The sequence below is a fragment of the Mobula hypostoma genome, chromosome 2, assembly GCF_963921235.1.
Source record: "Mobula hypostoma chromosome 2, sMobHyp1.1, whole genome shotgun sequence".
In the NCBI taxonomy this organism is placed as follows: domain Eukaryota; kingdom Metazoa; phylum Chordata; class Chondrichthyes; order Myliobatiformes; family Myliobatidae; genus Mobula; species Mobula hypostoma.
In genome coordinates this window covers 138071580-138087834 of record NC_086098.1, presented here as the reverse complement: position 1 = coordinate 138087834, position 16255 = coordinate 138071580, and the positions used below count along the sequence as shown (strand labels likewise).

Genomic DNA, 16255 nt, shown 5'->3' with positions numbered 1-16255 from the left:
CCAAAGATGGGCGCTGGTTGGTGAAGGGTGCCAATTTACATGAACAAATTGTTTCTGTCAGTGTTTAGAGTCCAAGTGAAGAACAGGCAATGAAGGATCCACGGGGTAAAAGCATGTCTGTAGTACAGTGTAGCAAAAAGGCTTGGTAATCTCTATTCTGTAAGATCCTGACAGTAACCAGGATTTCTGTTTGAAATACTGCTGACATTGGTAAATTCTCAAAAGGCAGACCATTTTCATTTTAAATGGGTATGTATTATTGATTTGCCGCCTTAAAATCTTCAATTACAAGCAGATTTAAGGGATATATGTTCTGTGCTTATCCAAGGTACCCTTCAAAGAAGGATCTGAAGATGTGATGACTGCAATGTAATTAGCTGGTACAAATAATTTAAAAGCTGAAAGACAATCTTATTTTGTAACAGGTGAAAATAGTTTACGGATTTTTATACAAAAAAGTTTTAAATATTTTCTTGAATCAGGTGTTTCTATGAAAAGTCAACCTAGCTAGTTGTTGTTTGATAAACCTTAGTTCACCTTACAAGGTTACCTCAAAAGGCAGTTAGGACAATATTATCTCAAGACCAGCCAGATGGGGTGATATACAGGGTTTGTTCTCAAGGAAACGAAACCCATTAAAAAAAATTTCAACAGTTCGATAATTATGTGACTACTGTTATCTGCATTTTTATTTCTGTAATGTTGACTAGCAACATTTTGGTTCAGTTTTATGGATGTAAAATGTACTGTTCGGTGATATAACTGGGGCAGATTTAGACCATGACATAGCAGAATTAGGCCATTTGGCCCATCAAGTCTGCTCTGCCATTCAATCATAGCAGATCCTTTCTTCTCTTCTCAGCCTTCTCCCAATTTCTGGGTTCCGATAAAATCTACTCGAACTATTAGTTGATTTCTTCAGCATTAAAGCAAACAAATGATATGCTAAAAGAGTTGGACTTCGATTAGTAACTTTAATGCATTGTATTTTTTCCATTTAATGTAAAGCTTTAGTATATATTCTCTTTTAAATGCAGGATTTCTTCTATTCCCGTAAAAACTTTGTGAAGCCAGCACATCAGGAATACCCACATAGGAACTTTCAGGAGGAAGTGGAATTTCTAGATATGATTTTTCCAAGTAAGTTCAGATCAGCTGAAGTGCAAGTTTCACAATTTAAAGCCTAAATGGTTCTTGGTAATCATATACTTTGCACTTGAGAAAAGGGCTATTGGATACCAATGACTGAAGTGATCAAGAAATCATAGATATGAGAATAATTGAATTTCTAAATGAATTGTTACAGATCACATGTACACAAACAAAGATGTGACAGAATTAATAAAGCCAGGCTAGGTGGCAGCACCAGTTTATGTATGTGAAGAGAGCAGTGCTTAATATCATATAATTCTTCCAGTTTTAAGCAGCCACTGTTATCATCAGTGATTCACAAACCATTGATCTCCTTGGATGCAGAATCATGTATACCTAGCCATACCAGTGTGATGCTGTTTCATTTCCCAAACAAATCCTTGGTCGCTGGGTGCTGAAAAGGGAAACAATTGAGTTGACCCATGTGTACTGGAAATTTGTATTTGACCCTTCTAGCAAAAAGGGAATTTAAAATCTAAATGAAGAGATCCGTGCCAAACTGTATTCACTTTATCTTTATATTGTTTCTCACTATAGCTTATTTTGTGCCATTATCTTGTCTCTTCAGAGAGCCATGAACCATTTGTATTTTGAGGGCTGATTGCTTGATGTCAGGTTTCTGAACTGAAGTTAAACAGCAAGTGCTAGAAATACTCAGGCTGGGCAGCTTCCCTGAGGGAGGGGGAAGGTTTCAGCTCATTGATTTTAAACACAATTCTACTTCATTGAAGATATTTCCATCCCTAGCTTTCCTTCAAGATTTTAAACTCACAGCTACCCCAAGCTGGTTTGTTCTTCCTCTCAGCATGGTAGGTAACTAAATAGGAAAATAACCTTTGGTTTTTGGCATGACTGTAATCTCTTCATTTCTCCACAATGGGCATCACAGATTAAACAGTAATCGCATATTAGTCATGTGTAGCATTTCGGGTCTAGCTGTAGCCAGTAAATTTTGCATTTTTTAAATTTAAAAAAAAACTTCACAAAAGAACCATCCCTAATGGCGCTTCTTCATTACCAGATGGGGCAGCCTATTGCATGGGACGTATGAATTCTGATTGCTGGTAAGCTGTTTTTATTATATATTGCTTTTTCTGAATTGTATGTATGGGCTTATGATCTAGTTTAAATGCTAAAATTAATAGCCTTCATAATTTTATATAAATGAAATTTTAATTTTGGCACATGTCAAAGCAAACAGAAGGACAAGACAAGAACAAATTTAGTTAAATTTCACTCTGGCATTTCAGTTAGTAGTTTAATTCCTTGATTATGAGTGAACACCAGCTATAGCTGAGTCGTTGCTGTATTGTTATACTTCAGAGCTTCAGTTTAGTTTCATTCTAGTAAATACCAAACCCCAGTTTTGGGTTTTTAAGATCGTTTCAATAGCAACCTAATTGTTGAATGCTCTAAACTCATTTTACAATGTTTACCATTTGTGAAATGTAATATTAATATTGTCATTCATTTGGTTCAGGTATCTTTACACTCTGGATGTGCCAGAGGATAGTGGGATCAAACAGCCAGATCAAACACTCGAGGTTCTGATGAGCGAGCTTGATCCAGCTGTCATGGACCAGTTCTTCATGAAAGATGGTGTTACTGTAAATGATGTCACTCGAGTATGTATTAAATTGACGTAAAATAGTATGGACTTTAAGAAAATGCACAAGATCTTAAATATGGCTTTTTTTTCCCAGATGAGTGGAATTCGTGACCTGATACCAGGTTCAGTGATTGATGCCACATTGTTTGATCCTTGTGGCTATTCAATGAATGGAATGAAAGTGGATGTAAGTATGTGCCCTGTGTTACAAAATGTCTGATTCTCTTTATCTCTTGTTTCCTTTCTTCTCTCTCATCACCCCAACAAAAAACACCTGGTTTCGTTGTTGTCTTTCAAAATTCCCAGTCACCAGTGCAGTTGTGTACCCATTTTATTGGCAGGTGTGTGAGGTGACAAGTTGTTTCTAAGGTGTACCTTTTTGTGCCTTTAGGATTAACAGCTTAAAGAATGAGAATGCCATGATATTTTCCCAAAAAAAGCTAAATTCACCAAAAGTAATGAAATTGTGGCTCATATCCATTGTGATATAGACATCTTGCATTCCATAAGTTAGCCAATTACCCCAGACATCAAACAAATTATGTAGTCAGATTGCAGGGAAGCTGAAAGGAAACAAAAACAGTTCTTTTCCTCTTTCATGGTCACCTCGTAATTTCTCTCATTTCCACATTCCCATCTATTTGCCCCCTGTCAGTTGGATTTACCTATTACCTGTCAGCTTGTGCTTCTCCCTTCCCCCTACCCTTTACTTCTGACTTCCGTCCTCTTTCCAGTTCTGATGAAGGGTTTTGGCCCAAAATAGTAACTTTTTCTCTTCCTAAATGCTAGGACCAACTGAGTCCCTTCAGCATTTTTTGTGTGCTGCACGTTGTGAGGTTAAGTGTAATGTATCTCCTGTTCCTTTCTGTGGTTGATCTGAATTGTGATTGCTGACAGGTAATATCTGAATTGCAGATCAACTGACTCTCCTTGGTAGGTGTTTGTGCTGACCTGCCAAAAACCAATGAAGATCTTGCAAGAATTGTAGTTTGTTCTAAGAGCTCTCCTTCCCTTAAAACTGATTACAAGACCTGGCCATTGAGTTTTTTCTTTCAATATGAGTGCACTTCAGTGTCAGTTCTGGGGCCTATTACCAAAATGCAACAGTCCTTAATGTTATCAAGCTCCTTCAAACAATTCTCACAGGTTTTAAACACAATTCTTAACATGGTATCTAATGAAATGTGCAAAATAAAAAATTGAAATATGCATGTTGGGTAGCAACTGAAAAAGCAAACCTTTGTTAAATGGTAATGTATTGTTTTGAGACATTTGAAGGAATTACAGTCCAGTTCTATAAAATTAGCATTTTAAAGCTAGAATCATTGAGCAGTAAGTACTGCTTAGTAACCCTTTTAAAATTCAATTACACTTAATGTGGCCAAACACAATTCTGGGGTATGTTCAGTTTTTAAATGTTAAGTTCTCCACCTAGTTGTTTCTGCTGGTGGTTTGATAAGACTGCTGATGCCATGTGCTATAGAAATTGCTAAATTGACAGTTTCCCTTGCAGGGCGGGTGCTTCCAACAATTTTCCTTGCCTTAGAAAATTTGCATCCTTTTTACACTTCAGCTCTCATTCATTTTCTCTTCTCCAGAGAGAACTCAGTTCAAGCCATCTTGTCCTGATTAGTTGCCATTTCCTTGGAAATGCAATCGACACATTTCTTGTTATAATAACAAATTTTAAATCATCCCATGCATGATTTTTTTCCTTGCTGTTTGGATGACAAGAATGTAGGTTTTGAGTCTTGGACAAATGTCTAGGAAGGTTTCAAACTTGAATTCTAAAAGTAAAGCAAGAAATGTTTGGGTTTGGCAACTTAGTGAAACCTCAAACAAACCTGAAACAAAATCTGTTGCATCATCTTCTGCAGCAAGTATGTACCAGATCAGATTTAGTGATCTCAATATATTGATGATTGGAAAATATTTTGGAATCCACTAAATATTTTTTAAAAGTTTATAATTGACATTATGTTTCTTTTTAATAGGGAACTTACTGGACAATTCACATTACCCCAGAACAAGACTTTTCCTATGTTAGTTTTGAGACTAACCTGGCCCAGACTTCCTATGATGACCTAATCAATAAAATTGTTGATATCTTTAAGCCAGGGAAATTTGTTACGACCCTTTTTGTTAACCAGGTAAGATTCCACGTCTTTCTGCAAAACCAAAGTTGTTAACAATAGGTTGAACACGGATGGAATAAAGGTAGGGATTGGAGTGAGAGGGGTCATGAAATCTTGCCTGTGCAGTTTGAGGAGTTGAAATTCATTCATTTTTTTAAAATTTTGGGAAACAAAATTGGTACAAGTAAAACCGAATGGAAATTACTGTTTGACGAAGGAAGCATGCCATCCTTATCAGCTTGGCCTACCTTTTACTCTCCTTTGTGTGATTTAGTAGCCACTGTATTGAAATGCTATGAGAATGCAGAAATGGGCATAAAATTTAGGTTGTGCATCAATATCCACAAAGTTATGGCTTGCCAGCAATTTTAACAAATGGTCTTTTGTACACCACAGGTTTTGCAGGAATGTAGATATGGAAGATTGCAGGAAACTATTCCCAATATCGAAGATAGTAAAACTAGAGGACATAATTTTAGGGTGAGGAGTAAGGGATCTTGAGTGACCTTTTTAGGCTGTAAAATACAGGGGGAGAATTGAGCCATTTGCCCTGTTAATTTTTTGCTTTACTATTTGATCAGGGCTGATTTATTTTCCTCATCAACCCTGTTCTTCCTTCTCCCCATAACCTTTGCCCTCATTAACCGATCTCCCCACTATGCCAAATAACTTGGCTGCCGCAGCTGTTCATGACAATAAATTCCACAGATTTACCACCACTTGGCGAAAGAAATTCCTCTGCAACTCCGGTCTGAAACACACTATCTTTTGGGTACATCCACTCTATCCAGGCCTCTCAATATTCAGTAGATTTCAATATAATCTCCTTTTATTATTCTAAATTCCAATAAGTACAGGCCCAGAGCTATCATACACTCCTCTTACATTAATCCCATGATCATTCCCTTAAACCTCCTCAATACTCCAAATGTGGTCTGACCAATGCCTTATAAAGTTTCAGCATCTTGTATTCTTTTCCTTTCGAAATAAATGCTAATATTGCATTTGCCTTTCTTACCACCCACTCAATCTGCAGGCTAATCTTTAGGGAATCTTGCACAAGGACTCCCAACTCTCTTTGTACCTCTGAGTTATGAATTTGGTCACTGTTTTGAAAATAGTTTGTGCCTTTATTCTTTCTACAAAAGTGCATGACCATACACTTCCCTACACTGTTTTCCATCTCCCACTTTCCCACTCTGAATAGTCCAAGTCCTCCTGCCCCTCCAGCTTTCTTCCAGACAGTGGTGAGTATCTGCAAAATGCTGCTAGAGAAGGTGATAGAAGGAGAAACATGGTCCGTATTTTAGTAGTCAACTGAAAAGTCTGTCAATTTCTATTCATAGATGTTGCCTGACATTCTGTTCCTCCAGCAATTTTGTTTGTTGCATCAGAACTAGACTCTTTAAACACAAATGGGGAAAACTGCATATTTTGGACCCATGCTCTGGAAGAATTAGAAATGATCTCAATGAAATGATCAAAATTCCAATAGGACTTGTCAGCATAGATGTTTTCCCCTGGCTGCAATATCTAGAATCGTGATCACAATCCTCAGGTGTTAGCTTAAAAAAAACTTTCTTTTAGCAGTGAAATTTTATAATTTTCTATCCAGAGGCTGGGAAAGTACATTGTTCTTTTCTAGCTGCTTTAAAGGACAAACTATTAATTACATAAATTTTGCAACCAGAAGGACTGAGGTAGTGTTCATGGGCCATTCAAAAGTCTGATCATGGAGGGGAAGCAGTTTCAGAATCATTCAGTATGCACTTTCAGGCTCCTGTACCTCTTCCCTGATGATAACGGGGGCTTGTTCCTGATGGTGATGCCAGTGTTTTGAGATGCTGCCTCTGTGTGCTTAATTATGTGGAGGGTTGTTCCTGTGAGGGACTTAGCTGAGTCTATAAACCCTCTGCAGCCTCTTGCAATTCTCTGGATTGGAGCTTCCATACTAGGTGGTTAGGCAAACAGTCAGAATGGTCTCCACTCTAAATCTATAGAATTTTTAAATATTTTTGATGACGGACATAACTCCTCAAACTCCTGAAGAAGTAGAGCCACTAACATGCCTTTTGTGATTGCATCAATGTCTTGGATCCAAGATAGATCCTCTGAGATGTTCACACCTAGGAATTTGAAGCTGCTCATGCTTCAGTGATGGCTTGTGTTCTCCTGACTTCTGAAGTCTATAATTATTTCCTTAATCTTGCTGATGTTGTGCCTGAAGTAGTTGTTGTGACTCCACTAATCTCTTTGATCATTGCCGTGAGATTCTGCCAACAACATTTGGAGTAGGATTGGTGTGTAATGAATGGGGGCTTTGTGATCAACAGTAATCAGTAACTTGATTTGCTGAAGAATCTGATCCTTCTATGGCTCTGAGGCTGATGGCCTTGCTCTGATATTTCTTATGGTATGCAGGTCTTAAAGGTTTCTTAATTCTTTATTATTGATGCTGGTCAACTTCTATCCTTTGGGATTCTTACTCAGCATTTAATAGAACAATGTTCTGTGTGGGTAAATAATAAACTCAAACATTTTCTTTTAGTGCATAATAATTCTCTCTTCTCCACAGAACTCCAAATGTCGCAGTTCATTTTCTTCTCCCCAGAAGATTGAAGGGTTCAAGCGCCTTGATCGCCAGTTTGCCCAGTTCAATGATTACAACTTTGTCTTCACTAGTTATGTCAAGCATTGTCAACGACAGCAGAGTTGAATAGCAAAGATGAAAAAACGTAAGAAGAAAATGTGCAAAGAAACTTGTGGGAGTTCTCTAGTTCAGGGTAGCAAGGGCCAAACTTCACACTGCCACTGTTCTAACAATTTTGTAGGCCCAATATGTAATCTTAGAGTTGTGTCAAGTTTGAAATGTAACAGTTATTGTAACAAAATTGATATCTTGCATGAATGCTCTTTTCTCTGTTTAGGTTTGCTAAGCCATTCTTGCTGTGGTATTGAAGTGCATGTAGAACAGTTCAGTGCTTATTGGTTACAGTTATATAACAATTGCAAACTTAGAAAAGTGTGGGGTGTAGGTTTTCTACAAGTGACGCCAAAACTTCTCCACAGACAAGGTTTTCGTCCTCATTAGATGTGATCCCTGGCATGCTTAGCAATTTGTTCAGTTTCCTTTCACTCCAATTTTCTTAAATCTGTTTCCAGCTGTTGATCAATTTTCTATGCATGCTCTACACTGGGATGTTTTCACAAATTGGATTAAGTTGTAATTTATGGTAGATTTTTGCTATTGGTGCTTATTCGATTTTATCATTTTACCTGGGTAAGATTGATTTAAGCTGAAAATTTGCTGCACGCTGTTTTTAATCACCTGTTTAATTGACTGAAAAGATGCTGAACATGTTTATTTTAAGCATGTCAGGGATCACCTCCAACTATCTTCTGTGAGCTCCTTAATTAAACAGATATTGTATAACTTGTAATAATACTTGTAACATTTTATAAATTTTTGATTAAGCCCATTATTAATTAGGAAAATAATCCAAGAACTTTTTTTTCTTTATCACTTGGTACAACTTTTTTTATTTTAAAATTGTATCCAGTTAATATGAACATGAGTACCAAAAATATGCCCAAAAGGCATGATCAGATAATATTTGCTTACAATGGTTTTGGCTGATTGCCACTGATCTGCTTTGGGCCAACTTCTTTTAGCTCAAATTTGTTTGGAACTTGAGTATATGATGTGGTATTTGTCTCTTAAATATGAGCGATGTAATTTTGGTTTGCTTGCTGTTTATAAATCGTTATAAACTAATTTTTTCAAAAATCTGGTTGTTAGTTAAATGCTGTGATGACAACACTTCAAAGGGTGAGGTTTCAGTTTTATTAAAACTAGCTTTACAATGGTTTGGTTTGGCATAGAAAAATGATCCATAAAGATGGTGAGCTCTCATGTGGACCAATCATTTTTGTGAAATTGAAAAGAATATTCAACCTTAATTGTGAGCACATCCTCAAGCCTTAAGTTATCAAACCATTTGATTCCATTTATGAGCTGCTGTATACATTGCGGTGTTTGGCTAACTTTACCACTTGTTTTGAAAAAAATAGTTGTCTAACAGTTGCCAGTACACTGAAAGATGAATATATTTACTTGTTGCTACTTTACCTCGTACCTGTTGAGGGGAAATTTTGGCGCCATTAAAATTTTAATGCCATGTTTAAATATTTAATTCAAGTTCTGAAATCTTTCAACTGTACTACAAGAAGCATCAATAAATTTTAAGATTTATGAGATCTACTAATTTCATTTGGGTATGCTTGAGTTTTTAACCTACTGTTTCTCTTCTGTCTGACTGTACCATAGAAATCTCCACATTAGCCTTTCATCCATGTGGAAATTGTGAAATTAAAGCTGAAATATGAGAAATGGGTGAGCCGAAGAGGAAAAACCCTAGCTTGCTCAACCTATTGTAAGATGTGCTTCCACATTTTTAAAAAATGAGATGACAAGAACTGAACATAATATTCCAAGTATAGTCTAATCAGGGTTTTATGGAGCTCCAACATTACCTCAGAGCTCTTGAACTCAATCCTCAGACATAATATCAGAGAAGAGGGGTGAAGATGTCCTAAATGCTGGGGAGGCTGGTGCCAATGATGGAGCTGGCTGAGTTTTGCAAAACTGCAGCTTTCTGTAATCCTGTGCAGTAACCCCTGAATACCAGAAGGTGATGCAACCAGTTATAATGCTCTACATTCTACAGCTGTAGAAATTAATGAGTCTTTGGTGACATAGCAAGTCTCCTCAAGCTAATGAAATGTAGCCACTGTGGTGTCTTCATAATTGCACTAATATGTTGGACCGAGGAGTGATCTTCAGAAATGCTGACACCCAGGAAACGTTCAAATGTTGTAATATCTGCTTAATTGCTTGTTGGAGACTGGTGTGTGTTCCTGTGAATTCCCCATCACTGAAGTCCACAATCAGTTCTTGGTCTTAATGATGTGCAAGCTGTTGTGACTCAACACAGCCAGTTGATCTATCATTCCTGTACACCATCTGATGGTACAACAGTGGTCATTGATAAATTTGCCCGTGGTGTTTGAGCTAAGCCGAGCCACATGGTAGTCGGTGGCGAGAGAACCGAGCAGTGGGCTAAACCAGCAACCTTAAAGAAAAACAGTGTTCGCTGTCAGCAAGGAGATGTTATTTCTAATCTGCACTAACTGCTTTCCCAAAGAGGAAGTAAAGGATCCAGTTGCAGAGGTGCAGATTTTGAAGGGTGAAGGAGCCATAGTTCACAAGAGGTAAAGAAATTCAAGCCAAGAAAAAAACAACTTGGGGTTCAGGAAGCAAGGATCAGACAGGGCTCTTGAAAATTATCTCGTAGCCAGGAAGAAGCTGAAGAATGGAATTGGGAGACCGAGAAGTGGAAATGAGAAGGCCTTGGCATGCAGGATTAAGGAAAATCCCAAAGCATTTTACATGTGCGTAAACGGAATGAGTAGAGAGAAGCGAGACTGATCGGGGATAAAGGATGAAGAATGTAGGGAGGTCCGTTAATGAACACAGCATTCATCAGTGAGAGGAAGCTTCATGTATGTGAGGACAGCGTGGAACAAGCTAAAAACTGGATCATGTTGATGGTAAGGAGAAAAGATACGCTGCAATTCTTGAAAAACATTAGGATAGATACGTCCCGCGGACTGGAGGGAGGGGATATTAATTGAGGGAAGATTCTTCGGTACTATTGGTAATGACATTGCCTAGTTAACATTAATTTCAAAAGATCGGAGGGTGATATATGTTATTCCCTTGTGGCGAAAAATAATAACAATAATCATGGGAATTACAGCTCAGCTTCACAGTTGTAAAAAGACCACAGGAGAAGATTCACTTTCAATGAAATCGAAGCTCGTACAGATGCAGAGGCAGGAAAGTACCATTGCCTGTCTTGAGTCGCCAAGGCGATGTGCAATCCAATTCAGGACCTGGCGCTGAATACCTCATCAAGCGACAGAACCTCCTTGAATAGGTGGGACGTTTGCAAAGGCCTGGCTCGACTGCCGGTCGACAGCGTCCAGCGCCTCTCGCTCCTGACCATTCCTGTTCGCGTCCACGATAAAATTTGTCAGATTGGTTTGTCACCGCAGCATCTCGTGCCGACGGTCTGGCAAGTTTCTAAGTTCCCTTCCGAAGTAAGTGAAGAAAAGGATCTGTGATCCCATGGGCCGGCGGGCTTGCCAAAGCTGAGGTGGTCTTAAATAACTAGGCTGGAGCGGGTGCGATCTCTTCACTGGCAGGCAGAAGGTAGAGTAAAAGCGAATAAAGGGGAAAAGAGAGATGCGGCGGCCGTCAGGGCCAGCGCAGTGGCGGCCTGGGCAGCGAGAGGTCTGCGTTTGTGGGGTGTGGGGGTGCGGGTAGGAGCACTGATTGTGAGGTGGCTAGTGATGTCAGCAGCAAGCAGCGGAGTGGCCAGTGAATGGTGAGGAGGACGGGTGAGAGAGGAGAGGTGAAAACGGGAGGGGAGAGTGTAGGGTGTGAGTGAAGGGGCGAAGGCAGAGGACTGTAAGAGAGGACGAGCAGCGTGGGAGCAAGCTGAGAGTGGCTGCATGCCGCTCAAGTGCGGAGAGGAGCGGTGCACTGGTGCCTACGGCCATACTAGCCTGAAAACGCCCGATCTCGTCTGATCTCGGAAGCTAAGCAGGCTCAGGCCTGGTTAGTACTTGGATGGGAGACCGCCTGGGAATACCAGGTGCCGTAGGCTTTTGCTCCTCTGCCCAACTGCCCCACCAGGAGGTGCTGTCTTTTTCTTTTCTCTCTCTCTCTCTCTCTCTCTCTCTCTCTCTCTCTCTCTCTCTCTCTCCACACACACACACACACACACACACACACACACACACACACACACACACACACACACACACTCTGCGCTCTCCGATCGCCAGTCAGCCTGCAAACGCAAGCACTCTGCTGTCAAGGCACAAGAATCTGCTTCTGCTCGGCTACCGGCTCGCTTAGCAGCATGCTTCATCACCTCGACCTGACAGCCGCGCTTCGGCAGTGTGCTTCTGCCGGCTCTCACTCTCAGACAGGCAGGCAGGCAAGCAGATGCAAGGGCACAAGTTTGCTTGCGCTGTGTCCTGCGCTTGCCAACAGCGCCCATTCTCAGCTTTGGCTCTGCCTTTGCCACCTGAGACGCCATCACCAAAGGCGGCAGCTGCTTCCCGCGAGCAAGGTGGTGGATTCGATCGCCATACTGGGTCTGAGCATGACTCTGTAGAAGATGCGTCCTTTGGTCCAGCCACTTCTGGCGCAGCTGCACCTCTCTGGCAGGCTAATGTAGACCAGGGGTGGCGGTGCTGGCCGGCAGGCAGTTGTGCTGACAGATTGCTCCAGCAGAGGAGCAGGCCCTTCGGCCCAACTCTCCCGTGCCCAGCTGTTATTCTCTGCGCTCCGCAGCAGCATGAGACATCGGAGTGAATGAATGACGCTGATTTACACCCACCATTCGACGATTCGCTTTCCAAATGAGATCTAAGCTCGTACAGATGCAGAGGCAGGAAAGTACCATTGCCTGTCTTGTGGCGCCAAGGCGATGTGCAATCCAATTCAGGACCTGGCGCTGAATGCCTCATCAAGCAATAGAACATCCTTGATCATGTGGGACGTTTGCAAAGGCCTGGCTCGACTGCCGGTCGACAGCGTCCAGCGCCTCTCGCTCATGACCATTGGCGTTCGCGTCATCGATAACATTTGTCAGATTGGTTTGTCACCGCAGCATCTCGTGCCGGCGGTCTAGCAAGTTTCTAAGTTCCCTTCCGAAGGAGGGGAAGAAAAGGAGCTGTGATCCCCTGGGCCGGCGGGCTTGCCAAAGCTGAGGTGGTCTTAAATAGCTCGGCTGGAGCGGGTGCGATCTCTTCACTGGCAGGCAGAAGGTAGAGTAAAAGCGAATGAAGGGGACAGAGAGATGCGGCGGCCGTCAGGGCCAGCGCAGTGGCGGCCTGGGCAGCGAGAGGTCTGCGTTTGTGGGGTGTGGGGGTGCGGGTAGGAGCACTGATTGTGAGGTGGCTAGTGATGTCAGCAGCAAGCAGCGGAGTGGCCAGTGAATGGTGAGGAGGACGGGTGAGAGAGGAGAGGTGAAAACGGGAGGGGAGAGTGTAGGGTGTGAGTGAAGGGGCGAAGGCAGAGGACTGTAAGAGAGGACGAGCAGCGTGGGAGCAAGCTGAGAGTGGCTGCATGCCGCTCAAGTGCGGAGAGGAGCGGTGCACTGGTGCCTACGGCCATACTAGCCTGAAAACGCCCGATCTCGTCTGATCTCGGAAGCTAAGCAGGCTCAGGCCTGGTTAGTACTTGGATGGGAGACCGCCTGGGAATACCAGGTGCCGTAGGCTTTTGCTCCTCTGCCCAACTGCCCCACCAGGAGGTGCTGTCTTTTTCTTTTCTCTCTCTCTCTCTCTCTCTCCTCTCTCTCATCCTCCACACACACACACACACCACACACACAACACACACACACACACACACACTCTGCGCTCTCCGATCGCCAGTCAGCCTGCAAACGCAAGCACTCTGCTGTCAAGGCACAAGAATCTGCTTCTGCTCGGCTACCGGCTCGCTTAGCAGCATGCTTCATCACCTCGACCTGACAGCCGCGCTTCGGCAGTGTGCTTCTGCCGGCTCTCACTCTCAGACAGGCAGGCAGGCAAGCAGATGCAAGGGCACAAGTTTGCTTGCGCTGTGTCCTGCGCTTGCCAACAGCGCCCATTCTCAGCTTTGGCTCTGCCTTTGCCACCTGAGACGCCATCACCAAAGGCGGCAGCTGCTTCCCGCGAGCAAGGTGGTGGATTCGATCGCCATACTGGCATTCCCTTAGTCTGAGCATGACTCTGTAGAAGATGCGTCCTTCCTTTGGTCCAGCCACTTCTGGCGCAGCTGCACCTCTCTGGCAGGCTAATGTAGACCAGGGGTGGCGGTGCTGGCCGGCAGGCAGTTGTGCTGACAGATTGCCCTGCAGCCAGCAGAGGAGCAGGCCCTTTTGCCCAACTCTCCCGTGCCCAGCTGTTATTCTCTGCGCTCCGCAGCAGCATGAGACATCGGAGTGAATGAATGACGCTGATTTACACCCCTCTCTTAACGACTACTCCTCAACTCTGTTCCAAAGAGACGTCTGATTGAGGCCTCAGCTGCTGCACATGCCTGCGGCAGGAAACATTCGCTTTCCAAATGAGATTGCAATAAGCTCGTACAGATGCAGAGGCAGGAAAGTACCATTGCCTGTCTTGTGGCGCCAAGGCGATGTGCAATCCAATTCAGGACCTGGCGCTGAATGCCTCATCAAGCAATAGAACATCCTTGATCATGTGGGACGTTTGCAAAGGCCTGGCTCGACTGCCGGTCGACAGCGTCCAGCGCCTCTCGCTCATGACCATTGGCGTTCGCGTCATCGATAAAATTTGTCAGATTGGTTTGTCACCGCAGCATCTCGTGCCGGCGGTCTGACAAGTTTCTAAGTTCCCTTCCGAAGGAGGGGAAGAAAAGGAGCTGTGATCCCCTGGGCCGGCGGGCTTGCCAAAGCTGAGGTGGTCTTAAATAGCTAGGCTGGAGCGGGTGCGATCTCTTCACTGGCAGGCAGAAGGTAGAGTAAAAGCGAATGAAGGGGAAGAGAGATGCGGCGGCCTCAGGGCCAGCGCAGTGGCGGCCTGGGCAGCGAGAGGTCTGCGTTTGTGGGGTGTGGGGGTGCGGGTAGGAGCACTGATTGTGAGGTGGCTAGTGATGTCAGCAGCAAGCAGCGGAGTGGCCAGTGAATGGTGAGGAGGACGGGTGAGAGAGGAGAGGTGAAAACGGGAGGGGAGAGTGTAGGGTGTGAGTGAAGGGGCGAAGGCAGAGGACTGTAAGAGAGGACGAGCAGCGTGGGAGCAAGCTGAGAGTGGCTGCATGCCGCTCAAGTGCGGAGAGGAGCGGTGCACTGGTGCCTACGGCCATACTAGCCTGAAAACGCCCGATCTCGTCTGATCTCGGAAGCTAAGCAGGCTCAGGCCTGGTTAGTACTTGGATGGGAGACCGCCTGGGAATACCAGGTGCCGTAGGCTTTTGCTCCTCTGCCCAGCTGCCCCACCAGGAGGTGCTGTCCTTCTTCTCTCTTCTCTCTCTCTCTCTCTCTCTCTCCACATACACTCTGCGCTCTCCGTTTGCCACTCAGCCTGCAAACGCAAGCACTCTGCTGTCAAAGCACAAGAATCTGCTTCTGCTCGGCTACCGGCTGCGCTTAGCAGCATGCTTCATCACCTGGCCCTGACAGCCGCGCTTCGGCAGCGAGCTTCTGCCGGCTCTCACTCTCAGACAGTCAGGCAGCCAGATGCAAGGGCACCCAAGCTTGCTTGCGCTGTGTCCTGCGCTTGCCAACAGCGCCCATTCTCAGCTTCGGCTCCGCCTTTGCCACCTGAGCAGGCATCACCAAAGGCGGCAGCTGCTTCCCGCGGCCAAGCCGGCTGGCCCTGTGCGGCACAAGCTGCTCTCAAGAGCTTGTCATGGCTGAGTCGGACCAGCCCGTTCATCTGCAGGCCGCCGGACTGGCAATAGGTAGCCGCGCCCCAGCCAGGCGAGGACGGTTAGCTCAGTTGGTCAGAGCGTGGTGCTAATAACGCCAAGGTCGTGGGTTCGATCCCCAGCTGCACGCATTCCCTTAGCCGGCCCGGGCTCTGTGCACGACTCTGTAGAAGGTGCTTCCGTCGTCCACTATCCTTTGGTCCAGCCACTTTTGGCGCAGTTGCACTTCTCTGGCAGCGGTGGCTGTGCTGGCCGGCAGCCAGTTGCGCTGACAGAGGAGCAGGCCCTTCGGCCCATCTCTCCCGTGCCCAGCTGTTATTCTCTGCGCCCTGCAGCAGCATGAGACATGGGACTGAATGAATGAGGCACTTTTGCACCCACCTTGGGACGGTTAATTATGCCACCCTCTCTACTTGAAGCCGTTGCTGATCAGGAAGCCATCAACGTTCGCCTGAAACATACCCACCGACATTGTATCGCTAGGCGTCCGTTCAATTTCGCATATCCACCAGCCTCTCTTAACGACTACTCCTCAACTCTGTTCCAAAGAGACGTCTACTGAGGCTGAGGCCTCAGCTGCTGCACATGCCTGCGGCAGGAAACATCCTCAGCACATGCATCCTATCTCGGCCTTTCAATATTTGATAGATTGCAATGAGATCGAAGCTTGCCACTGCCTGTCTTGTGGCGCCAAGGCGATGTGAAATCCAATTCAGGACCTGGCGCTGAATGCCTCATCAAGCAAAGAACCTCCTTGATCAGGTGGGACGTTTGCAAAGGCCTGGCTCGACTGCCGGTCGACAGCGTCCAGCGCCTCTCGCTCATGACCATTGGCGTTCGCCTCAT

The 16255-nt window shown here is 44.3% G+C and overlaps 1 protein-coding gene and 4 non-coding genes across 7 annotated transcripts in view; all 5 read left to right on the top strand.

Annotated features, from left to right (window-relative positions):
- The window catches only part of amd1 (adenosylmethionine decarboxylase 1), a 29929-nt gene extending 20765 nt beyond the window's left edge, over positions 1–9164 (top strand). For all 3 annotated transcript variants that reach the window (XM_063040754.1, XM_063040755.1, XM_063040756.1), the window contains 6 exons: positions 1038–1140; positions 2174–2216; positions 2633–2777; positions 2856–2948; positions 4756–4911; positions 7472–9164. In XM_063040754.1, the coding sequence (XP_062896824.1) occupies positions 1038–1140; positions 2174–2216; positions 2633–2777; positions 2856–2948; positions 4756–4911; positions 7472–7612 (681 nt within the window). In that variant the 3' untranslated portion in view covers positions 7613–9164. The remainder of the gene's footprint in view (positions 1–1037; positions 1141–2173; positions 2217–2632; positions 2778–2855; positions 2949–4755; positions 4912–7471) is intronic.
- Positions 9165–11508: 2344 nt separating this feature from the next.
- LOC134343147 (5S ribosomal RNA) lies at positions 11509–11627 on the top strand. The gene has a single exon (XR_010017190.1). It is a non-coding gene; the product is annotated as a 5S ribosomal RNA (ribosomal RNA).
- Positions 11628–13135: 1508 nt separating this feature from the next.
- On the top strand, positions 13136–13254 carry LOC134343145 (5S ribosomal RNA). Its single transcript, XR_010017188.1, has one exon. It is a non-coding gene; the product is annotated as a 5S ribosomal RNA (ribosomal RNA).
- A 1579-nt stretch (positions 13255–14833) lies between these two features.
- LOC134343144 (5S ribosomal RNA) lies at positions 14834–14952 on the top strand. The gene has a single exon (XR_010017187.1). It is a non-coding gene; the product is annotated as a 5S ribosomal RNA (ribosomal RNA).
- Positions 14953–15461: 509 nt separating this feature from the next.
- Positions 15462–15540, top strand: trnai-aau (transfer RNA isoleucine (anticodon AAU)). Its single transcript has one exon. It is a non-coding gene; the product is annotated as a tRNA-Ile (tRNA).
- Positions 15541–16255: the final 715 nt, after the last annotated feature.